Below are 19,405 nucleotides of genomic sequence, written 5' to 3' on the forward strand. Positions count from 1 at the left end.
TATAGCTGTATGAAAGGTTATAGAAATGAGAAAATTAGCGTGTCACGGTCTTCATAGTCATCGAGGTTGGCGGTTCGCAACCCCCACACATTCATTCATACATAACGCATTGCACTCCAAATTAGGTTAAATTTGGTAATCCTTCATTTGCTTTCTTTTCTTGGGATCAAAGAGAAGAGAATTTGGGAGATTCAGATCTGCTTGCGTCTCTGAGAGAGAAGAAAGAGATTTTCGGAAATGGCGACGGTGTCCCCTCTCGCCAAATACAAGCTCGTTTTCTTGGGCGATCAATCCGTCGGGAAAACCAGCATCATCACCCGCTTCATGTACGACAAATTCGACACCACCTACCAGGTCTCTCTCCATCCATGCTTTGTCAATCTCAATATATGTTATCCAATTTTAATATATTCATTTTCGTTTCCGACATGCGTTTTATATGTGCATGTGGTTCACGTCAATCAATCCCTCATTATATCACCACGTCACGCTGTATATATTTTTTAATTGGTGACTTTGTTTGGGAGATGAGTTCCGCTATAAATTTTGCTGTGATTTGAATTTGGTAGGAGCTTTGTTATCAATTATGCGACAGATAGATGTGCTCTGAGATTGAGATATGCTTTTGCTCTGATTTTTTTTCCGGCTATCTTAACTTAATCGGATGATGAAATTGAGGGACGGTTGTTTTCTTGTGTTGAGATTCAATCCTCAATCTGCCAGTCACAGTTTAAAATGGAAAGTAGAGTCGTTTGAAATTCGTTTTCAAATTGAACATGTTAGGCTCGGGATCCTCGTTTTTTGAGTTGGTGAAATGCTAGAATAGGAAGAACAGCTTGTTTTAATCATTGAGAAGGGATTGACTCTAAATCCTCTTTGTGTTGATTTTTAAGAGGCTTGTTTAGTGAGACTTCTGATTGCTTGTAATGCTTATTTTTTAGGAAATATATTGGGTAAACAGTCCGTGGGTATATATACCTTGTGAAAGATAGGAAAAGAAAGAGAGAAATGAATGGTATCGCGCGTAATGCGACTACACGAAGAGAGAATGAGAGAAATGAGATGAAAGTACACTGCTGGTGGCATGTGAAAGGTTGTCTTGTTTTTGCTTATATTGGGTATAACATAAAATAACTTATAATGGACATGTGGGGACTTGTTTCTTTCTTGAGTTTTTTGTATTTTATTTTTCTCTTCAATGATTGACCTTTTTTACCCTTCCTGCGGTTTGGTTGCTGACAATATTTGGTTATTTAAATTTCAGGCAACCATTGGTATTGACTTTTTGTCAAAAACAATGTACCTGGAAGATAGAACTGTTCGCTTGCAGCTTTGGTAAGTTGAATTCCTCTTCAAGTCTTATACTAGCTCGGTTTTTAATTTGTACTTCAATAATTATATTAGAGTGCACATTACTGTGGCATAGCCTTGTACGCATTTTCTTTTACACTTTCTGAGCTTAGTTTATGTTAACTTCACAGGGATACTGCCGGGCAAGAAAGATTTAGAAGTCTGATTCCAAGCTACATAAGAGATTCTTCTGTTGCAGTTATAGTATATGATGTTGCTAGTGAGTTTTATATGTTCTTTTATATAGCATTTTCATTGTCTACTTAACAGGATCTTTTCTGGATCTTCATCGATTTTTTCATGACATAACTTTCCAAATTATTTGACCATGTAACTCAAAAGAGGGTTTTCTAGGGCATAATATATTTAAGGGAGTGAATGTTCTGTTCTTACATTCCAATGCACATGTTATTACAACCTAATGTGTTGTTTGTGTGCTTGCTTGCTTACACTCTGCCGGTTCTATAGCATATTTTTTTGTTTTATGTGTTTGCATGTGGATTTGTAAATGCTTTAGTTTTCATTTTTCATATGATAATAAAAATTTAACAGCATTTTATGATTATTTAAGCTAGGTAAGCTGTTCTTATGCAGACAGGCAATCATTTCTGAACACTAACAAGTGGGTTGAGGAGGTCCGCACAGAACGTGGCAGTGATGTTATTATTGTCTTGGTTGGAAACAAAACTGATCTTGTTGATAAAAGGTGAGTATTAATTTGGTCTATATGATTTTTATAATGCTGATTGGATGTTTTATGTGTTTGCTTATTATCATAGTGGGGTTTCCATATTATGCTTCGATCTTCTCAGTTTTAGTGTTTCCATATTCTGTTTCATCCGAAAACAGTAAAATTTTGGTCGATTAAATATAATTTTTGGATAGCTTAAAATTTGTCTCAGGGCATGAACTTTGCATGTATTAGTAGTTACAAATAGTAGAAATCATAGTTAGTCCATTTACTAACCGGCTTGCCTCTAGTGTTTCCATTGTAGTATTTTGTTTTCACCATCTGAAATTTTCTTTACAAAGCCATTTTGATACTGAAACAGGCAAGTTTCAATAGAAGAAGGAGATGCAAAGTCCCGTGAGTTTGGAATCATGTTCATAGAAACCAGTGCAAAAGCAGGCTTCAATATCAAGGTGAAAATTAGTGAACTTTTCAGTCATCCCAATATTTAGTTTACTAAATCATTCTTATGAACAAGGATGCCGGTGATATGTCATATATGACGTCAAGGCGAAAATTAGTGAGCTTTTCAGTCATTTACTAAATCATTCTTCTGAACAATGCTGCCGATGATATGTCATATGCACCATCTTTGTTTCCCAAAATTATCTTCTTTCATATGTTTGTTCTGTTCCCTTAATGTTGTGTCAATGCAAAGTGCAGCCTTTGTTTCGTAAGATTGCTGCTGCCCTGCCAGGGATGGAAACTCTTTCTTCCACAAAGCAGGAAGACATGGTCGATGTAAATTTAAAGCCCACAGTGAATTCATCCCAGGCAGAGCAGCAAGGAGGAGGTTGCTCCTGCTAGAGAAGACTATCTCAAAAGTGCCAATAGTAAGTAGTTCACCGAATATGATTCTGGGATTGGCTGATTAAATGGTTAATGCTGGTGCTGGAGGAAGCGTGCTTTCGTAGCAATGATCATTCAGTTTTTGGGTGGGGGGACAAATTACAGTAGTGGTTTTGATGTACGAACGTTGTTCTTTTTATTTGTTATACAATTAGTCCCGTGATGTTAGAATACAGATAATAAACAAGCTCGCTCAATCCGTCATAGGTTTATGGTTATACTGTAGAAATGCATAGCTTGTGCCGAAGGCAAGACAAGACGTATGTAACCCTCCATCTGGCCCTTGTTCTTTTTGTGGCATGGATGGTCATCCAAAGCAGAGTTGATTGGTTTGTAGAGTCAATTTGGATCTTTTTAACTGAGACCCTACTGTTAGAATTCCCTTGTTGAACGATCTATCTAGGCTTAGATAAGCATAAAAAAAATTAATTCACGTAACCGAGATGCATTGCCATAATAATTGTCTCAACCAAACTCGAAGGTAAATAATATCTTGTCATTGTAATGATTGATGTATTTTTATTTTTTCAAACTTTAGCATTTGAATTCGAAGATGTAAAAAAATGATAGTTTCTACAAATGCTACATCTAATCTATTGTTATATATGAATTTGTTTTGTTAAAAAGGTAGCTGTTCAGTCCGACATTATCTCCGTCATATAACTTGTATCAAGAGAATAGTTTAATCACTTTTTAAAACTATTGTGTTTTAGAAAATTTCATTCATTTCCTTTATTATGTCCATTATGTCTACTGCTATCACATATTAGACAAAAATACTATTAAATTAGCATTGACGGTTCATAAAAAAATTCATCGATGACTAATTTTACTTTACTGTTACATATTTCAAAGTTTTTTATATTTCGTTAGAGTAACTGTAAGTAGTGACCATTAGAGTTGGTAGTTATTATCATTACCAGGATCGATCACCTTCCTCTATCTTTTCTCACATGTGAATGATCTTCAATCCTTTTTAACTCTTTTAAAATTGTTTCTTGACTTAAACATTTGGGTTTTTACGTGTATTACTACTTCCTGAATTGTACCCCATCGCATTCCATTCCATTCTAACTAAAGTAGAAAATCCCAAGCCTAACTTACAAAAACCATCCATTGTAAACTTATCAATTTGCTCGAACACATCTGATTATATATTAAGATTATTTGTTAGTGGAATCTAATATGATTTATTGGTTAATAACTGTAAATTTATTATTTGTTTCTCTTAACACTATAAGAAAAGGAACAATATACAAGGAATAAAATTAAGCAAGTTCATAAAAGTTGTCACAAATATACGCATATTCTTTGACACAAAACTTAGGCATTCCCAACTTTGTTTTATGTAGCTATATTGTTCGAAAGATTAAAAAATTACCAAAATATAAGTTCATATAATAAAGGTTTAATCCTATACTACATTCCTATTTATGTACGAATGTCTCAATTGGGTCCTCGTTTTTTAAAGTGTATCAAAATGGTCCTTAATTTTGAAAATTGATATCAATTGAGTCCTTTCCGTTAAGTTGGCTGGACGGCGTTAAAAAAATTGATGAGTGGATGCTGAGATGACGAACGAACGCTCGTCCACCAGCGAACGAACGCTCGTCCACCAGCGAACGAATGCTCGTCCACCAGAGAACGAACGCTCGTCGACCTCTTACTGCTGGACGACCGTTCGTTCCACACTGGAATACCGTTCGTTCGGTGGTCGACGAGCGTTCGTTCGCTGGTGGACGAGCGTTCGTTCGTCATCTCAGCATCCACTCATCAATTTTTTTAACGCCGTCCAGCCAACTTAACGGAAAGGACTCAATTGATATCAATTTTCAAAATTAAGGACCATTTTGATACATTTTAAAAAATGAGGACCCAATTGAGACATTGGTACATAAATAGGGATGTAGTATAGGATTAAACCTATAATAAAATAAAAGAATTTTTGTTCATATTTTATATGAACTTTCTTTTGTTTGTCAGCTTGATGATACGCTTTAGGCAAAATTTTCCACTAGCAGCATTTGCCTTTTTAACACAATAAATTATTGTATTTATTTTAAATAGAATGAGGAAGGCAAAGAGACATGGGTTTCATTTAATTAAAATTAAAAGTTTCTTACTACCAAAATAGCTTGTTTTAAATTGAATTGAGATTTATCTTTGATAAATAATAACAAAAATGGCAACAATATATATAGCTGTCTAAGAATATTGTCCACACCTTATTAAGTTATCTGTCTCAGGGTTACATGGAGTGGCACTATGCCCCAATATAAAATAAAAGCTTCGTGACAACTGTACGAAGGAAAGAAACACCGTTCTCAAACTCAATATAGAAAACAAAAAATTCGTTTTCTTCAACATGAAAGTTACGTGTAACTTTAAAGACGAAAGTTACAGAAAGCAAATTACACAATCCCACTAATAGCATGTTAGCCTACAAACTCCCTAAAGTTTCTCTTCTATTTTTCCTTTAATAATATTTTATATTTTTTGCGGTGTCAAATTATATTTCGTGTTTTAAACAACTCAATCAATTTTTTCACTTACAAGATTCATCAAATAGATTGTATAATACAAAAGTTGGAATACTTTAAAGATACATAAACTTTTCTTCGATAAATATTTGCTACTGCACTCAACTCAAATTCAAATTGGATCCACCAAATTTCTCCTTAACAACAAAATTCTCTATAATAGTTTTTATTTAGTGTTTATGCTAGGATAGTATTCCCCACCATAGTTGCGCTAAGGGTTGCCTCATCCATCTAATGAATATTAGGTATCCAATATATTGTTTTTTATTTATTTATTTTATCTTATTCTTAAACATTTTATATCCAAAGCACAAAAAATAACATTTTACAGTCATTATAAATAATAGAGAAAAATACTAGAGGTTATATTAGAGAGCTATATTTTCTTAAAAAAACCATAATATTATTTACCCGTTAAAATAACAAGATGACTCGGGGTGCCGCGTATACAAACCAAACGGCGTTGTTATTACTTTTGGGCCCACACCGACCACACGAATGTGCTCTACACGTGAGAAATCCACACGCATGCACTATCAATATTTTTACCATTCTCTCACTAATTTACTTATTAAGTTATAATAACAAAGGAAAGTTGAAATTTCCTATAACCATAAATAAATATGAACAGAATTCACCCCTCTTAAATAAAACCTCACCCATGAAGAATAAAAACAAAAATTAAAACTCAACAAATCTTCAACATTATATTATTTTATCATTTTTTATGATAAAATATCTTAAAAATTATATTAAGAAAAATATTAAAAAAAAAGTACAAAAAAACACTTTTCAACAAAACACGACGCATAAAACCCGTTACTTTCAACAGAAAAAAAACGTTTTTTTTGCAGTTGTGTAAATTAGTGATTATTATATTACTTAAATAAATAAGCAGGAGAGCATCAACCTCCCACGCTAGCTAACCGGTGACGGATGGCAGCATTGTAGATGCGGCGGTGGAAGCTATGCATCTGAAATCGCATCAGATTCTCTTTTCTCTATCATCTCTCATGTATTTCAATTCTTCCAATTCTTCAAAAACTGAGTCAGACCCAACAAAACTGCTCCTACGTTGTACCAAACAAACAACCTGAAACAAACAAAAACCAACGACCACGACAAAACCTACAACAATGCTCCACTTAATCACACCGCCGGAATCCTCCGATTCGTTCCTCCCCGGTGGTCTGTTCCTCAACGGTCACACACTCCCCTCCTCCTTCACTTGCTACCTTCCTCCTCCTCCTTCTCCTTCTTCTTCTGATCCTATAAAAGTATCATGTGTTTGTTGGGAAAGATGTTTGAGGGTGGAAGGTGGCGTAGGTGGCCGTGCGTTCTTGTCATTGAGTTTGTCCTTAAACGGAACCGGTGGGGATCAGAAGTATGGAAAAGAATCGGGTGAAATTCTTGGACACCATCATAAGAAGGTGGAAGATGTTGATGATGGTTTGAGTGAAGAGAAAGAGAAGGTTGAGATCAATGGATCGGGTGCTGTCAACATGACTAAACATCTATGGTCTGGTGCTTTTGCTGCCATGGTTTCCAGGTCTTCAAAATCATTCCTTTAATTTCTACATTATCGTTCCACTCACACGCACGTTACCTCGCTTTTGCTTAATTTCATATTTTCTGCAGCTTTGCACTTTCCTTACGTTTGCCCACTGCACTCATTCTTGTACGATTTTGATAGGGTGTTAGTGTAAAATTTGTACTTTTAAGGCAGTAAGAAATTCAGCAACGCCTTTCTAACACACTTTTTTGAATGAGAAATAATTAGATGATTTAGATTACCATATGAACCGAATTTTTTAGTTTACAAGAGAGAGTTATTAAGACTTGGTTATGTGTCCCAAGGAAATTGCTTACTGTGACTATGGCGGTCTGATACTATGTAACAATTTCTCCTTTCTGGTCGCATTCTTTCAATAAATTGTAATAAATAAAGACGCAGTGCTAGAAGGAATGTGTCAAAGAGTGTGTTATAAACACTTCTCTTTAACTAATTGTTATAAAAGTCAACAAAATTATCATATAATATGTGGTGATTTTCTATATGATGACAGCATAGAAGTCCTTGTTATTAATTCTTCTTTCGTCTGAAGCATTAAATTTAAAAGCATTATGCACAATGGTATAAGTTTGATATGTGCTTATTCTATCAGGACTTTTGTTGCGCCTCTCGAGAGACTTAAGTTGGAGTACATAGTTCGTGGGGAACAGAAGAATCTTTTTGTGCTCATTCAGGAAATTGCGACTTCTCAAGGGTTGAAAGGCTTTTGGAAAGGGAACTTTGTGAATATTCTGCGTACAGCGCCTTTTAAGGCTATAAATTTTTATGCCTATGATACTTACAGAAACAAGTTGACAAGGATGTTGGGGAATGAAGAATCTACTAACTTAGAGAGATTTGTTGCTGGTGCTGCTTCTGGGATAACAGCTACATTGCTCTGCTTGCCCATGGACACTGTGAGTGGAAATTCAAAATCATGTTATTTGTTCTCTCTAGTGCTAGCATTTCGAATTCTGATGATTTGAAGAGTATGATAGGATAGGACTGCTATGACTTTATAGGTACTGTTTAAGTATAGGTACACTTTCTTTTGGTGTGATGCTATAAGAAGGGTGAAATGATGGGTATGAATTAATGCAGGCTTGTTTATGTGGTCTTTGTACACCGGTTTGGTGCAATCGCATAGGTCCAATTTATTTACTGACTTTGAATTGGCAATGTTGCTAGCTAACTTCAATTCAATCTCTCTCAATTAGTAGTTTACAAAACTAAAGAGGAATAGTGATGTTCCTCTTATCTGCCCACCTCTCTCAGGTGATTCTGTGAGTTTAGTTGATGCTTAGTCCTATTCTTATTTGCTAGCAACAATAATTGTTTAGAGCTCTTTACATTGATAAACTTTTGGAAATTGTAAGCATGTTCTCTTTTGTCACATATTCATGCATTCCCATCTTACCTTTTGATATATATGTTCCTCCATGATGCTTCTTGATTGTAATCACTCTATGAAATCTTGTCGTTGCTTAAGATTTTGGTTGAATACCAGAAATTTTTCATGGTCTGTTGTCACTTCACTCACGTGTGCCTTGCCTTCAACATTTGGAGCACTAAAAAAGTCTTTCTCTTGAATTTCATGAAGCCTACTCAAACAAAGTAGTACGACATAGTTCAATCTTTTATTGAGTTTTTTGTGCTTGTGTTCTAAGAGTGATTTCTTTCAGATCAGGACGGTAATGGTAGCACCTGGTGGTGAAGCCTTAGGAGGTGTGATTGGTGCCTTCCGCCACATGATAAGAACAGAGGGCTTCTTTTCTCTTTACAAGGGTTTAGTACCCTCCATTATCAGTATGGCACCTTCAGGTGCTGTCTACTATGGTGTTTATGATATCTTAAAGTCAGCATATCTGCAATCACCTGAAGGAAGGAAAAGAATCCAACGCATGAAAGAAGAGGCCCAAGACTTGAATGCACTGGAACAATTGGAATTGGGTCCTATCAGAACTCTATTATATGGTGCTATTGCTGGTTGCTGTTCTGAAGCTGCTACTTACCCCTTTGAAGTTGTAAGGAGACAGCTTCAATTGCAAGTACGAGCAACAAGGTTGAATGCACTGGCAACTTGTGTCAAGATTGTTGAGCAAGGAGGTGTTCCCGCCCTCTATGCAGGACTAACTCCTAGTTTATTGCAGGTATGGTTTCTATTCTTGATAATATGCTTTGATCCGTGAAAACTCTTTAAATTTCAGTAAACAAGTAAAATGAGTCTATGATAATTGACAGTGAACTTAAACTTCATAAAAATTTCAGCATATGTCCAGTCCATGAAATATTGTTTCTTAATCAATGCCTTAAGTGAAATCGCCTGCTATGAACAATGTTTAGTTTCAGTGAGTGTCTCAGCATGATGTATAACTTGTGAAATTCTCCTAGCTATAAAATAATAAGCAAGATAAGAGAGGATAAAAAATTATTTTAGCTGTATTAACCTTGTGTAGATTGGATTAATTGTTCCAAACCTTCCTAAAGTTCAGAGGATGGACTTGTACCAACTTCTCTATTCTTTTAGTTTCAGCTAGTTTTGAGAGCTGGTTTTCATCTTTAGTCTATTTATGACAAGTTCTTAATACTACTGACAACCTTTTATTGATGTTTCAATATGTTGTTTTTAATTTTGTGACTTTTCAGGTGTTACCATCAGCTGCTATTAGTTATTTTGTTTACGAGTTCATGAAGGTAGTTCTCAAAGTAGAGTCAACATAGATGATAAGGCCAGCGATACTAAAGCTAGAAATATATTTGATCTTTGAAAAAATGGGAATTTTCTGCTTATTTTCTTAGTCTGTCACCCCTGTTTTTGCTGGGTGTTGGAATGTTGCTGGATGTCAGAAGAATCAAGGGTGTCTCGTAGAACTAATTAGTTATGTTTTTCTGTTGGATCTCTTACTGATTTTATGTTGTTTACTTAATAATAATCCAAAGAAAGAAAAACGCTTTATTAGAATTTAAAAGGTCGAGTGTACATATTTTGGAACATTTCCCTATTTCCGACATTTGTAGTTCACGAAAGGTTCTATTCTTATTAACATCTAAAATAAGTGTACAACATTTGAAGTTCAGGAAAATTTCTAATCTCATCATCTAAAATAAAAATTTTCATACCTTTTCTCCAATTTTTACTTCAGATACTGCAACATACAACTGCACATGAGTGAAAGAGTCTAGGTAAGTACAATCCAACCAAAAAAATAAATTGTTCTTGACATTTATTTATAGATATTGTAAGAAAACACAGACAATGAAAATTGGTTTCTCTGAAACTGAAAGGAAATCTCATAGCTAATGGTATGGTCAACTGCTTTAAAGCAGAATTTGTTCAGTATTGGGATTTATCCCAAATTATTAATTTTTAAAGAAGTAGGAAGTTAGCTCAAGCACTTGTTTTCCCTACATTGTAACTAGAAAAATTATTAGTGACCAATGGTATGAAAAATATGTAATGAGCTGTCTTACCATCATGTAATAATAAAGATGCAAGAAACATTTAAAACAACTAATCGCTTTGATTTTAAAGCAGTAGATGAGACTTTCAAAACAATTGTCTTAATACTTCCATACCAGTAAAGCATCCATATTTTGGTTATAAACAAATTTTTGTTCAAGAATTGATGAGTTCAATAAAGAATAATGGATAACAACCTTTTTTTTTTTTTTTATCGTAGTTCAATTCATCAACCAACAACCTATTTTCATATAAGTATGAACACTAGTAAGAATATTAAGGAACATATAGAAAAAAATGTTTTTCAATTTATTATTTTTTAAGGTTTTTGGTAAAAAGAAGTCACAATTCTTTATGAGTTGGATTGATATCTTATTGTGAATCTAGTAAAAAGATCATCAACACATCAAATACAACATTGAACCAAATTCTTTAAGGATTTCCCATTCACATAACTTTTTCTATTTCAGTTAAACAAAACCTCTTCAATTCATCATCCCAATTTGAAGTACTACGATGAGCAAGAATGGTCGATATTTTCAATATAGTATATATATAAACTATATGATTAACCGAGTGACAGTAGAAAAAAAATGGTATTTTTACCAAGAAAACTCAATGTATTTATTCCTTATGCGAAAATAGTTTGTGTAATTGAGTTGTGTGAATATTATCAGTCGAAAAAGGAATATTAGTAGTAGCTAAACTTTTCATAAAGAATAATTGTCCAAGACTCAAATATTGGAAAAAGAATTTCCATTTGAAACAAATCCTACGAATAGTAAGTATTAATCAACACTATAAAGCAGAAGTAGACAACAAGAAGTGTTACAAAGACAAACCCATGATAACGAAAGTGTGTTGGATGATTTATTCTCCACAATTATTCTCTTTCTTAACCCTAAATAGATAATATAAAAAAAAAAAATCATTACAATTTATGTGTTGATGGTTCTACCCTCTACACGCAAATGCAGACACCTACATCAAAATAACAAAATTAGTAATATGACCTCTTTATGCCATTAAGATTACTATAATGTAAAAAAACAAAATAGATGAGAATTAGTTTACGACAACTATAAGAATATAGTGTTAAATAAGTAAATATATACATGCCCATTTATTTACGTGAAAATGGTTTTAGTTCTATTTTATATATTATAGGCATTTGTTACACCTATTTCGGAAGAAAATCACACAATTCAAAATAAACCATGTTTTAAGGAAAAAGATAAACATATTCTCTTTAACTTATGCGATAAATAATAATGCATTTGTATATAATATAATATAATACATTTGGACAAGTTGTCAATATTTATGAATTTTTACTTATTGAGTTATTCATTCATTTATTATATTTATCTTATTTTGTCTAAAGCATTATATTTTTACACATTAGACAATATATAATATAATCTGGTGAGTACATATGAATATATTAAGTTCCACAATATTTATTTTTAAATGAAATAAATATAAAATAATTGATAAAATTATTCTGTAAAGTGAGTTGGACCATGCTTCTAAAATGGTAAGCCAGGTGGTTCAATACACCACCCTGTGGTGGCCCACCTTTATCAGTTTCTCAAAATCCTACAAGGTTACAGAGACCAATGTGTCATTCCATTTGTCTTAAAATAAAATATTATATTCAAAATTTAATTTTTTTAAGAAATTCAAAATCTAAATTTAGAGCTTTTTCATATATGTAATTTTGAAGATTTTAATGTTGTTAAATAAAAATGTGTTATTTTGTTTTAACTGAGAAACTATTTTTTTGGTATGTTTGTGAAGAGACATGAAAATGACGTCATACAGTGACCGAGTTTGAGCCAAGAAAAAGATGTGAGAAGGTGCGACGAAGAAAGGATAAGCCAAGGATCAGTCAAAGTGGAATCGCTTTTGCGGTTTTCACTTAAACAATATTTTTCTCTCTTTCATTTTCTTCTCTTCTATTCGCTGCGATGCAATGCAATGCAATGCAACACAACACAATAACGCTTTCAGAGTGTAAGACTTCCCGCGTTGAAAACTTTTCCTTTTTCGTTCATTGGTCACAGCCTCTGAACACTCGTTACACTCTCTCTCCGCGTTAAAATTCATTGTGGAACTTTCCCAGTTATTGCAATTTATTATACATACATCACAATATACTACCATCTTTCCTTTTGCTTCTCTTAGATTTAGAAAAAAGGTCCTCTCCTACCTCTTGTTTGCCTTACTGGTCCTAACAAAATTGAAGCTTTGAGCTCAGCTTTGAGCTTTCATGGCTGAGGCCAGACAGTACTTTCCCCCCTCTCAATTGGGTCAGCTTTTCTTCTCTTTGATTCCCCTTTTGTTGCTTGACATTCCAATAATTCAAACTCTGAAGAAAGAAACCCTTTTTAGAAGTACCCATGATAGTGGAGCATTGAAATGCTAACCCTTTATCGCAAAGTTCAAGTTTGTTACTTATTGTTGCTGACTCTATTTTTGAATTTCTATGTTTCTTTATGGGCATAGATATCAAGCAAATTATCGTGGAAGCACAGCATCGATGGCTGCGTCCGGCGGAAATTTGTGCAATTCTCAGCAACTATAAGAAGTTTCGAATTGCTCCAGAACCTGCTACTATGCCACCAAGTATGGTTTCTTTTCTGCCAAGAAGTTGTCTTAGTTTCTTAATAGCTTGATTAGGAGAAAAGGATTTGTAAAATTGTGTTTGGTTTTCTATTTAAGGGGAAGCTGGAGGTTTAGGATTTTAATCTTTTAGAAATTATATCTTATTGGCACTGGGACACTGAAAACTTAACAAAATTATGCGAAATATCACATCCATGTTTCAATAAACTTCTCTGCATGTATGCTCTTGTAGGAGAAGAAAGTAAAAAGGTGAAATTGAAATTCTTCAACTCATGTACATAACTTCTATATAAAAACCCAAGTACATAAGTTAATTTTACCTTTGTGAGAGAAGCTCAATTCATTTATAGAGAAGTTTATTTAAGTAGAACCTAATTGTAATAATGCTCATCGTTAGGTCTTATCGTATTTTTTCCTTGACGTTAGGTGGTTCACTTTTCTTATTTGATCGGAAGGTGCTGAGATACTTCAGAAAGGATGGCCACAACTGGAGGAAGAAAAAAGATGGAAAAACAGTAAGAGAAGCACATGAGAGACTAAAGGTAAAATTATACTGCGTTTAAGTTGCTGTAGGCTTTATTTCTATCGTTGAAGTTAATTACGCTTTAGGAAGTAGAATGTATTGAGAGAATCTTTCTTCTTTGTATATTGTTGCACTGAATGAGGGATAATATGATGCTCTCAGGCTGGAAGTGTGGATGTGTTGCACTGCTATTATGCTCATGGAGAAGAAGATGAGAGTTTTCAGAGACGCACATATTGGCTGCTTGAAGAGTAAGTGTTTATGTTTAATGTTTTCAAAGTTTACTGCAAAAATTTCCCTCTTTATTTGTCTTCTTTTGCCTGATTCTGCTCTTTGCATTCTTCTCATTCTCCATCTCATATTAGGTAGTATCCAGAAAGAAGGAACATTTTCTTTTAATGTGTTTGTTCTTTCTCGAGGATGCTATGCTTTAACCTATAATTAATAAGATAGAACAGTGCATGTTGCTCCATTTTATTGGTTTAAACTAATTATAATAGGCTTCTAGAAATTTCTCATTTATTTTCTATGGTTTTTGTCTATGGATGGGCCTTCCCTTCTCACCCTTTTTTGTTCAACGCTGTTGCAGGGAACACTCTAACATTGTTCTCGTTCATTATCGACAAGTGAAGGTAACAGGTTAAGATTTTATTAGTATTTCTTTCCTAGTTGTCATTTGATAATAACTCGAGGAATAGCTACTTCTACATTTCCAGTTCCATTAATAGAATAACGAACTAGTAAAATATAATTGGGTTGCTGAAATATGTATGAAGTAGGAAAGTAAAACATGGAAATTCCATCATAACTTTAGCATTATGTTACTAGATTTTCCCAAACAAAGCTGCCACCGTTTTCTTAAGTTGCTCTGAGAAATTTCAGCATCATACTATTTTTTTCGATATTAGAAACTATAATTTTGTAACATAATTTCTGTCTAAGACTATGTACAATTCTCTCTTCCCTCATCAAGGATGTTGACTCTATACTTTGATTCTTTTAGGAGTAAATTTTCTGAAGCATGTAATGGAATATAATCGTGATATGCTATGTCTTCCCATCTATGAATAATTTCATTTTGGGCTGTCATTCCTTTCACTCAACTGTCTTGTTCAAAATAATTAGGGAACCAAGGCAAATTATACGTGTGCTAAAGAAAATGAAGAATCTCTTCCTTGTGCTGAACAAACTGACAAAATTATGCTCAAAGCAGAGATGGACACTTCTTTTTCGTCCGCTCTTCATCCAAACAGTTACCAGGTTCCTTCACAAACTATGGATTCAAGCATGAACAGTGCTCAAGTATCAGAATATGAGGAAGCTGAATCTGGTACTTCTTTTGCTGCACATTAATAATTAAAATGTTCTGTTTTCAGTTTTTCATATCTAGATGACATTTATAGTAACCTTTGTTAAGCCTTTGTCCCCCGTTGTCACTTTTTCTTGTGTATTAATTTTTTTTTTAAATTGATGTAATTTTTACAGCATTCAATAGCCATGCAAGTTCTGAGTTTTATTCTTTCCTTGAGTTACAACGCCCTGTTGAGAAGATTATAGATCAACCTGCTGATTCTTATTCTCCTCACCCACTCATAAGTAAGTTCTTCATTCTAAATTGTTAGTTTAACTTCTATGCTTTGTCACTATAAATTTACACCATAGCGCAGTCTTACATTCATATCAATTGAAGAGTATAGCTTTTGAGGTAATTATAGGAATCAGAGTTCTCAAAATCAAATACCTTGTTCATATTTTTATACATACTGGCCTTTTGATCAGTAAAGTCCATAACTAACATAAGTTTTTCTATTGAAACTGGGACAGATGAGCAAAAGAAGTTACCTGTCATTGATGATATGAATTATATCTCACTCACCCAAGACAGAAAATTCATAGACATTCATAATGGTGGATTGACATATGAATCCCCAAAACCCCTGGGATTTTCCTCATGGGAAGATATCTTAGAAAATAATGGTGAAAGTCAACACATGCCTTTTCAGCCTTTATTTCCTGAAATGCAACCTGATGAAATGGCAGTCAATAGCAGTTTTTGTCAAGGATATGACATAATGGTGCCACATTTGACCACCAGCATTGCTAAGCTGCATGACAATGGAAGTCTCATACAAGCTGAAGGAAGTTGGCAGGTATTGTGTACTGGTACTATTGGTACTTCATTTTCATGGAGCACTTTTTGCAATATTTTTATGTTGCATGATAAGGAGCTTTGAAATGGTATTGTAGCTTTTGTCAAAAGTAAAAAGACTTGAAACTAATGTGTCACAACAAAATGATATTGGTATGATGCTGCAAATGTTTTTGATTTTTGAATTACCTGTTTCATGTTTCTGTGGAAAAAATATATAATCAAGCAACTGATTTTGCTTTATGACCGATAACATGTTACTTAACTTTTATTTCTTTCCTTCAAACTCATTTAATTGATTAAAGTCTAATCTGTTAACAGGGATATAGTGTTGATTCTTTACGTGTGTCCAGTTGGCCTATAGATAATATCCATTCAAGCTCAACATGTGAGGTTAGTTGTAGCAACTGTGAGCATGAAGTTAATGAATTTGATATTCAGAAATCCTTGCAACAGTCTCTTCTCCATCAACACAAACAAAACAAGGTTCTCATGCAAAATGATCCTCAAGAGATAATGCTTGATTATCTAAAATCAGATTTTGAGGCCAGTAGAACCCTGGATGGAATAGAAGACCAACGTTTCACTTTTAAAAGGACTCTGTTAGATGGATCCCCAGCAGAAGAGGGTCTGAAGAAGCTTGACAGTTTCAACCAATGGATGAGTAAAGAGCTTGGAGATGTGGAAGAATCAAATAAACCATCTACTTCTGGTGCTTATTGGGATACAGTTGAAAGTGAAAGTGAGGTTGGCAGCACAACTATTCCTTCCCAAGGGCACCTAGACACCTATGTATTGGATCCATCTGTTTCCAATGAGCAGCTTTTTAGCATTATTGACTATTCACCAAGCTGGGCATTTGAAGGGTCAGAAGTTAAGGTATTCTCTTTCGATATGCTCATGGAATTGTTCTAGTTTCCTTTTTACTCATCTGTCAGTTATTCTGATTATTTATTTCTTCACTTGTGAAAAAAAATGTATAGATTATCATTTCTGGACGATTCTTAAGAAGCCAACAAGAAGCAGAACAATGTAAATGGTCATGCATGTTTGGTGAGGTAGAAGTGCCAGCAGTGATACTTGCAAAAGATGTTCTTTGCTGTCATACTCCTCTGCACAAGGCTGGGAGGGTACCTTTCTATGTAACTTGTTCCAATAGGTTAGCATGCAGTGAAGTCCGAGAATTTGATTTCCAGGTCAACTGTACTCAAGAAGTCAACACTGCAGGTGAGGATAGAGCCATCGTTTTTCATACTCTTAGTAGACGATTTGGAGAACTGTTGTCCCTGGGGCATGCCGTTCCTCAGAATTCAGATTCAATCAGCGAAAATGAGAAATCTGAACTGAGAAGTAAAATCAGTTCTTTGCTAAGGGGGGAGGATGATGTTTGGGACAAGCTACTGGAACTTACTCAAGAGAAAGATATTTCTCCAGAAGATTTACAGGAGCAGCTGCTTCAAAATCTTCTAAAAGATAAGTTGCACGCATGGCTCCTTCAGAAAATTACAGACGATGGAAAAGGCCCCAATGTATTGGATGAGGGTGGCCAAGGTGTGCTTCATTTTGCTGCTGCTCTTGGCTACGATTGGGCACTAGAACCCACAGTAGTTGCTGGTGTGAATGTGAACTTTCGTGACATAAATGGATGGACTGCTCTTCATTGGGCAGCATTTTATGGCAGGTGAGCACCTCAGTGCTTGCAGTATGAAGCACATTTCGTAAAAATTGAATTTTTAGTTCATCGTATTAATCTAGCACGATATACCTTACATTAACTTAATGCTTTGAATTTTATTTTCATTTTCTTGTGTATTACTTCATCAGGGAGCGCACGGTTGCTTTCCTCATATCCCTTGGCGCAGCACCTGGATTACTGACTGACCCATGTCCAGAACATCCTTCTGGTAGAACACCGGCTGATCTAGCTTCTACAAACGGGCATAAAGGAATTGCAGGGTATCTCGCAGAATCTTCACTAAGTGCACAGCTCACTACTCTTGATTTGAACAAGGATGTGGGAGAAAATTCGGGAAACAAAGTGGTCCAAAGAATCCAAGACATTGCCCCAGTTAATGATCTTGATGTTCTATCATATGAACAGTCACTGAAAGATTCATTGGCTGCAGTGTGCAATGCCACCCAAGCTGCGGCTCGTATTCATCAAGTCTTCAGAATGCAATCATTCCAGAGAAAGCAGCTGAAGGAATTTGGTGATGACAAATTTGGAATATCTGACGAACGTGCTCTTTCACTTGTAAAAAAGAATGGGAAATCACACAAGTCTGGATCACGCGATGAGCCGGTCCATGCTGCTGCAATACGTATCCAGAACAAATTCCGCGGTTGGAAAGGCAGAAAAGATTTTTTGATGATTCGACAACGTATAGTAAAAATTCAGGTACATTTTGTGTGGAAATGAATAGAATTTATTATGGTTTTGATTTTATTAGATCCAATTTACAAGTGTCTATTTTATAGGCTCACGTGAGAGGACACCAGGTTAGGAAAAATTGTGGGAAGATAATTTGGTCTGTTGGGATATTGGAGAAAGTTATTTTGCGTTGGCGTCGAAAAGGTAGTGGTTTGCGAGGATTTAAATCAGAGGCCAATTCTGAAGTAACTATGATAGAAGATGTAACATCCTCTGAGGATCACTATGATGTCTTAAAAGAAGGCAGGAAGCAAACAGAGCAAAGATTGCAGAAAGCCCTGGCCAGGGTGAAGTCAATGATTCAGTATCCAGAGGCAAGGGACCAATACCATAGGGTGTTGAATGTAGTAACTCAGATCCAAGAAAATCAGGTATTTTACCCCTTTTCTCTCATCGCTAATTTTAATGATATTCACACCATGTAGTGTTTGTTTTGCAGGTAAAGCATGATAGCAGTTGTAACAATTCAGAAGAAATAAGAGACTTCAATAACCTCACTGACCTTGAAGCACTGTTGGACGAAGATATTTTCATGCCTACAGCAACTTAGAAGTTAGATTTCATCGTCACTTGTGTGGCTTATAATTTAACAGCACAGTCAGGTCATGAACCGTCTTATGTTGATCGTTATAGTAATATTAATTCTAATTCTTTTTAAAGTATCACTTGCTAACATTTAAGAGAAAAATGTGTAACCAACCTTAGAACTACGAAAAAGACAATCCTTTTCTCTCTATTTAAAAATTAAAAATAATAGAAAAGTATATAGGGGGAAGAAAAGTGTGTATTAATTCTACTATAATTTAGTTATGGATAAAAATATCTCAATGTACACAACTAAAATATTTCCGTTGTAGTTATAAGTGCAAAATAGACGAGATTTTCCTGTCAAATACGGATTGCAATGCCTTTACGAAAGTTTTATTTTAACCACCTGGTGGGATCCAACCCTATATTCACACTGAAATGTAAAAACAAGTGTCATTTTGATCCATGTCTGCCTCCACAAAGGCTAGTTCAGCTGGGGAAACTTCAAGAAATAGGCCACAAATTGGGCCAAGTACCATGCTGTAGTTAGGTTAAATAATGTTAGCCGATATTATTGTATAGGAGATTTGTATCTTGTTATTTTATTATTTTTTTTAAGTGAAATATTGAATTTTCCGGAAAATAAAACTAATTTGTAACAGATT

General features: G+C 34.6%; 3 protein-coding genes across 4 annotated transcripts; all 3 read left to right on the forward strand.

The window, feature by feature from the left end:
* Positions 1-37: 37 nt before the first annotated feature.
* LOC124821363 (ras-related protein RABH1e) lies at positions 38-3,272 on the forward strand. Its single transcript, XM_047293230.2, has 6 exons — positions 38-354; positions 1,265-1,335; positions 1,482-1,570; positions 1,945-2,056; positions 2,403-2,493; positions 2,744-3,272. The coding sequence occupies exons 1-6, from the start codon at positions 238-240 to the stop codon at positions 2,885-2,887; spliced, it is 624 nt and encodes a 207-aa protein (XP_047149186.1). The 5' UTR covers positions 38-237; the 3' UTR covers positions 2,888-3,272.
* A 3,099-nt stretch (positions 3,273-6,371) lies between these two features.
* On the forward strand, positions 6,372-10,061 carry LOC124821365 (putative mitochondrial adenine nucleotide transporter BTL3). The gene is made up of 4 exons (XM_047293235.2): positions 6,372-7,018; positions 7,635-7,938; positions 8,704-9,171; positions 9,668-10,061. The coding sequence occupies exons 1-4, from the start codon at positions 6,606-6,608 to the stop codon at positions 9,740-9,742; spliced, it is 1,260 nt and encodes a 419-aa protein (XP_047149191.1). The 5' UTR covers positions 6,372-6,605; the 3' UTR covers positions 9,743-10,061.
* Positions 10,062-12,364: 2,303 nt separating this feature from the next.
* On the forward strand, positions 12,365-18,900 carry LOC124821358 (calmodulin-binding transcription activator 3). 2 transcript variants are annotated; one of them, XM_088103387.1, is made up of 13 exons: positions 12,365-12,497; positions 12,990-13,109; positions 13,536-13,651; positions 13,795-13,883; positions 14,222-14,264; positions 14,758-14,962; positions 15,118-15,228; positions 15,457-15,782; positions 16,103-16,660; positions 16,765-17,462; positions 17,606-18,179; positions 18,260-18,583; positions 18,652-18,900. In XM_088103387.1, the coding sequence occupies exons 1-13, from the start codon at positions 12,452-12,454 to the stop codon at positions 18,760-18,762; spliced, it is 3,321 nt and encodes a 1,106-aa protein (XP_087959513.1). In that variant the 5' UTR covers positions 12,365-12,451; the 3' UTR covers positions 18,763-18,900. The 2 variants fall into 2 exon arrangements, with proteins under 2 accessions (XP_087959513.1, XP_047149182.2); XM_047293226.2 differs by lacking the exon at positions 12,365-12,497 and adding an exon at positions 12,508-12,793.
* Positions 18,901-19,405: the final 505 nt, after the last annotated feature.

The sequence above is a fragment of the Vigna umbellata genome, chromosome 1, assembly GCF_029865625.1.
Source record: "Vigna umbellata cultivar VRB3 chromosome 1, Vumbellata_1.0, whole genome shotgun sequence".
Taxonomy (NCBI): domain Eukaryota; kingdom Viridiplantae; phylum Streptophyta; class Magnoliopsida; order Fabales; family Fabaceae; genus Vigna; species Vigna umbellata.

Excerpts from the sequence above, each read along its gene's own strand:
- LOC124821363 (XM_047293230.2), top strand. The coding sequence starts at position 238 with ATGGCGACGGTGTCCCCTCTCGCCAAATACAAGCTCGTTTTCTTGGGC. Across the intron at positions 1,571-1,944 it reads TATAGTATATGATGTTGCTA|ACAGGCAATCATTTCTGAAC; the intron begins GTGAGTTTTATA and ends GTTCTTATGCAG. Across the intron at positions 2,494-2,743 it reads AAGCAGGCTTCAATATCAAG|CCTTTGTTTCGTAAGATTGC; the intron begins GTGAAAATTAGT and ends TGCAAAGTGCAG.
- LOC124821358 (XM_088103387.1), top strand. The coding sequence starts at position 12,452 with ATGCAATGCAATGCAATGCAACACAACACAATAACGCTTTCAGAGT. Across the intron at positions 13,110-13,535 it reads ACCTGCTACTATGCCACCAA|GTGGTTCACTTTTCTTATTT; the intron begins GTATGGTTTCTT and ends CCTTGACGTTAG. Across the intron at positions 13,884-14,221 it reads ACATATTGGCTGCTTGAAGA|GGAACACTCTAACATTGTTC; the intron begins GTAAGTGTTTAT and ends ACGCTGTTGCAG.
- LOC124821365 (XM_047293235.2), top strand. The coding sequence starts at position 6,606 with ATGCTCCACTTAATCACACCGCCGGAATCCTCCGATTCGTTCCTCCCC. Across the intron at positions 7,939-8,703 it reads TCTGCTTGCCCATGGACACT|ATCAGGACGGTAATGGTAGC; the intron begins GTGAGTGGAAAT and ends GATTTCTTTCAG. Across the intron at positions 9,172-9,667 it reads TAACTCCTAGTTTATTGCAG|GTGTTACCATCAGCTGCTAT; the intron begins GTATGGTTTCTA and ends GTGACTTTTCAG.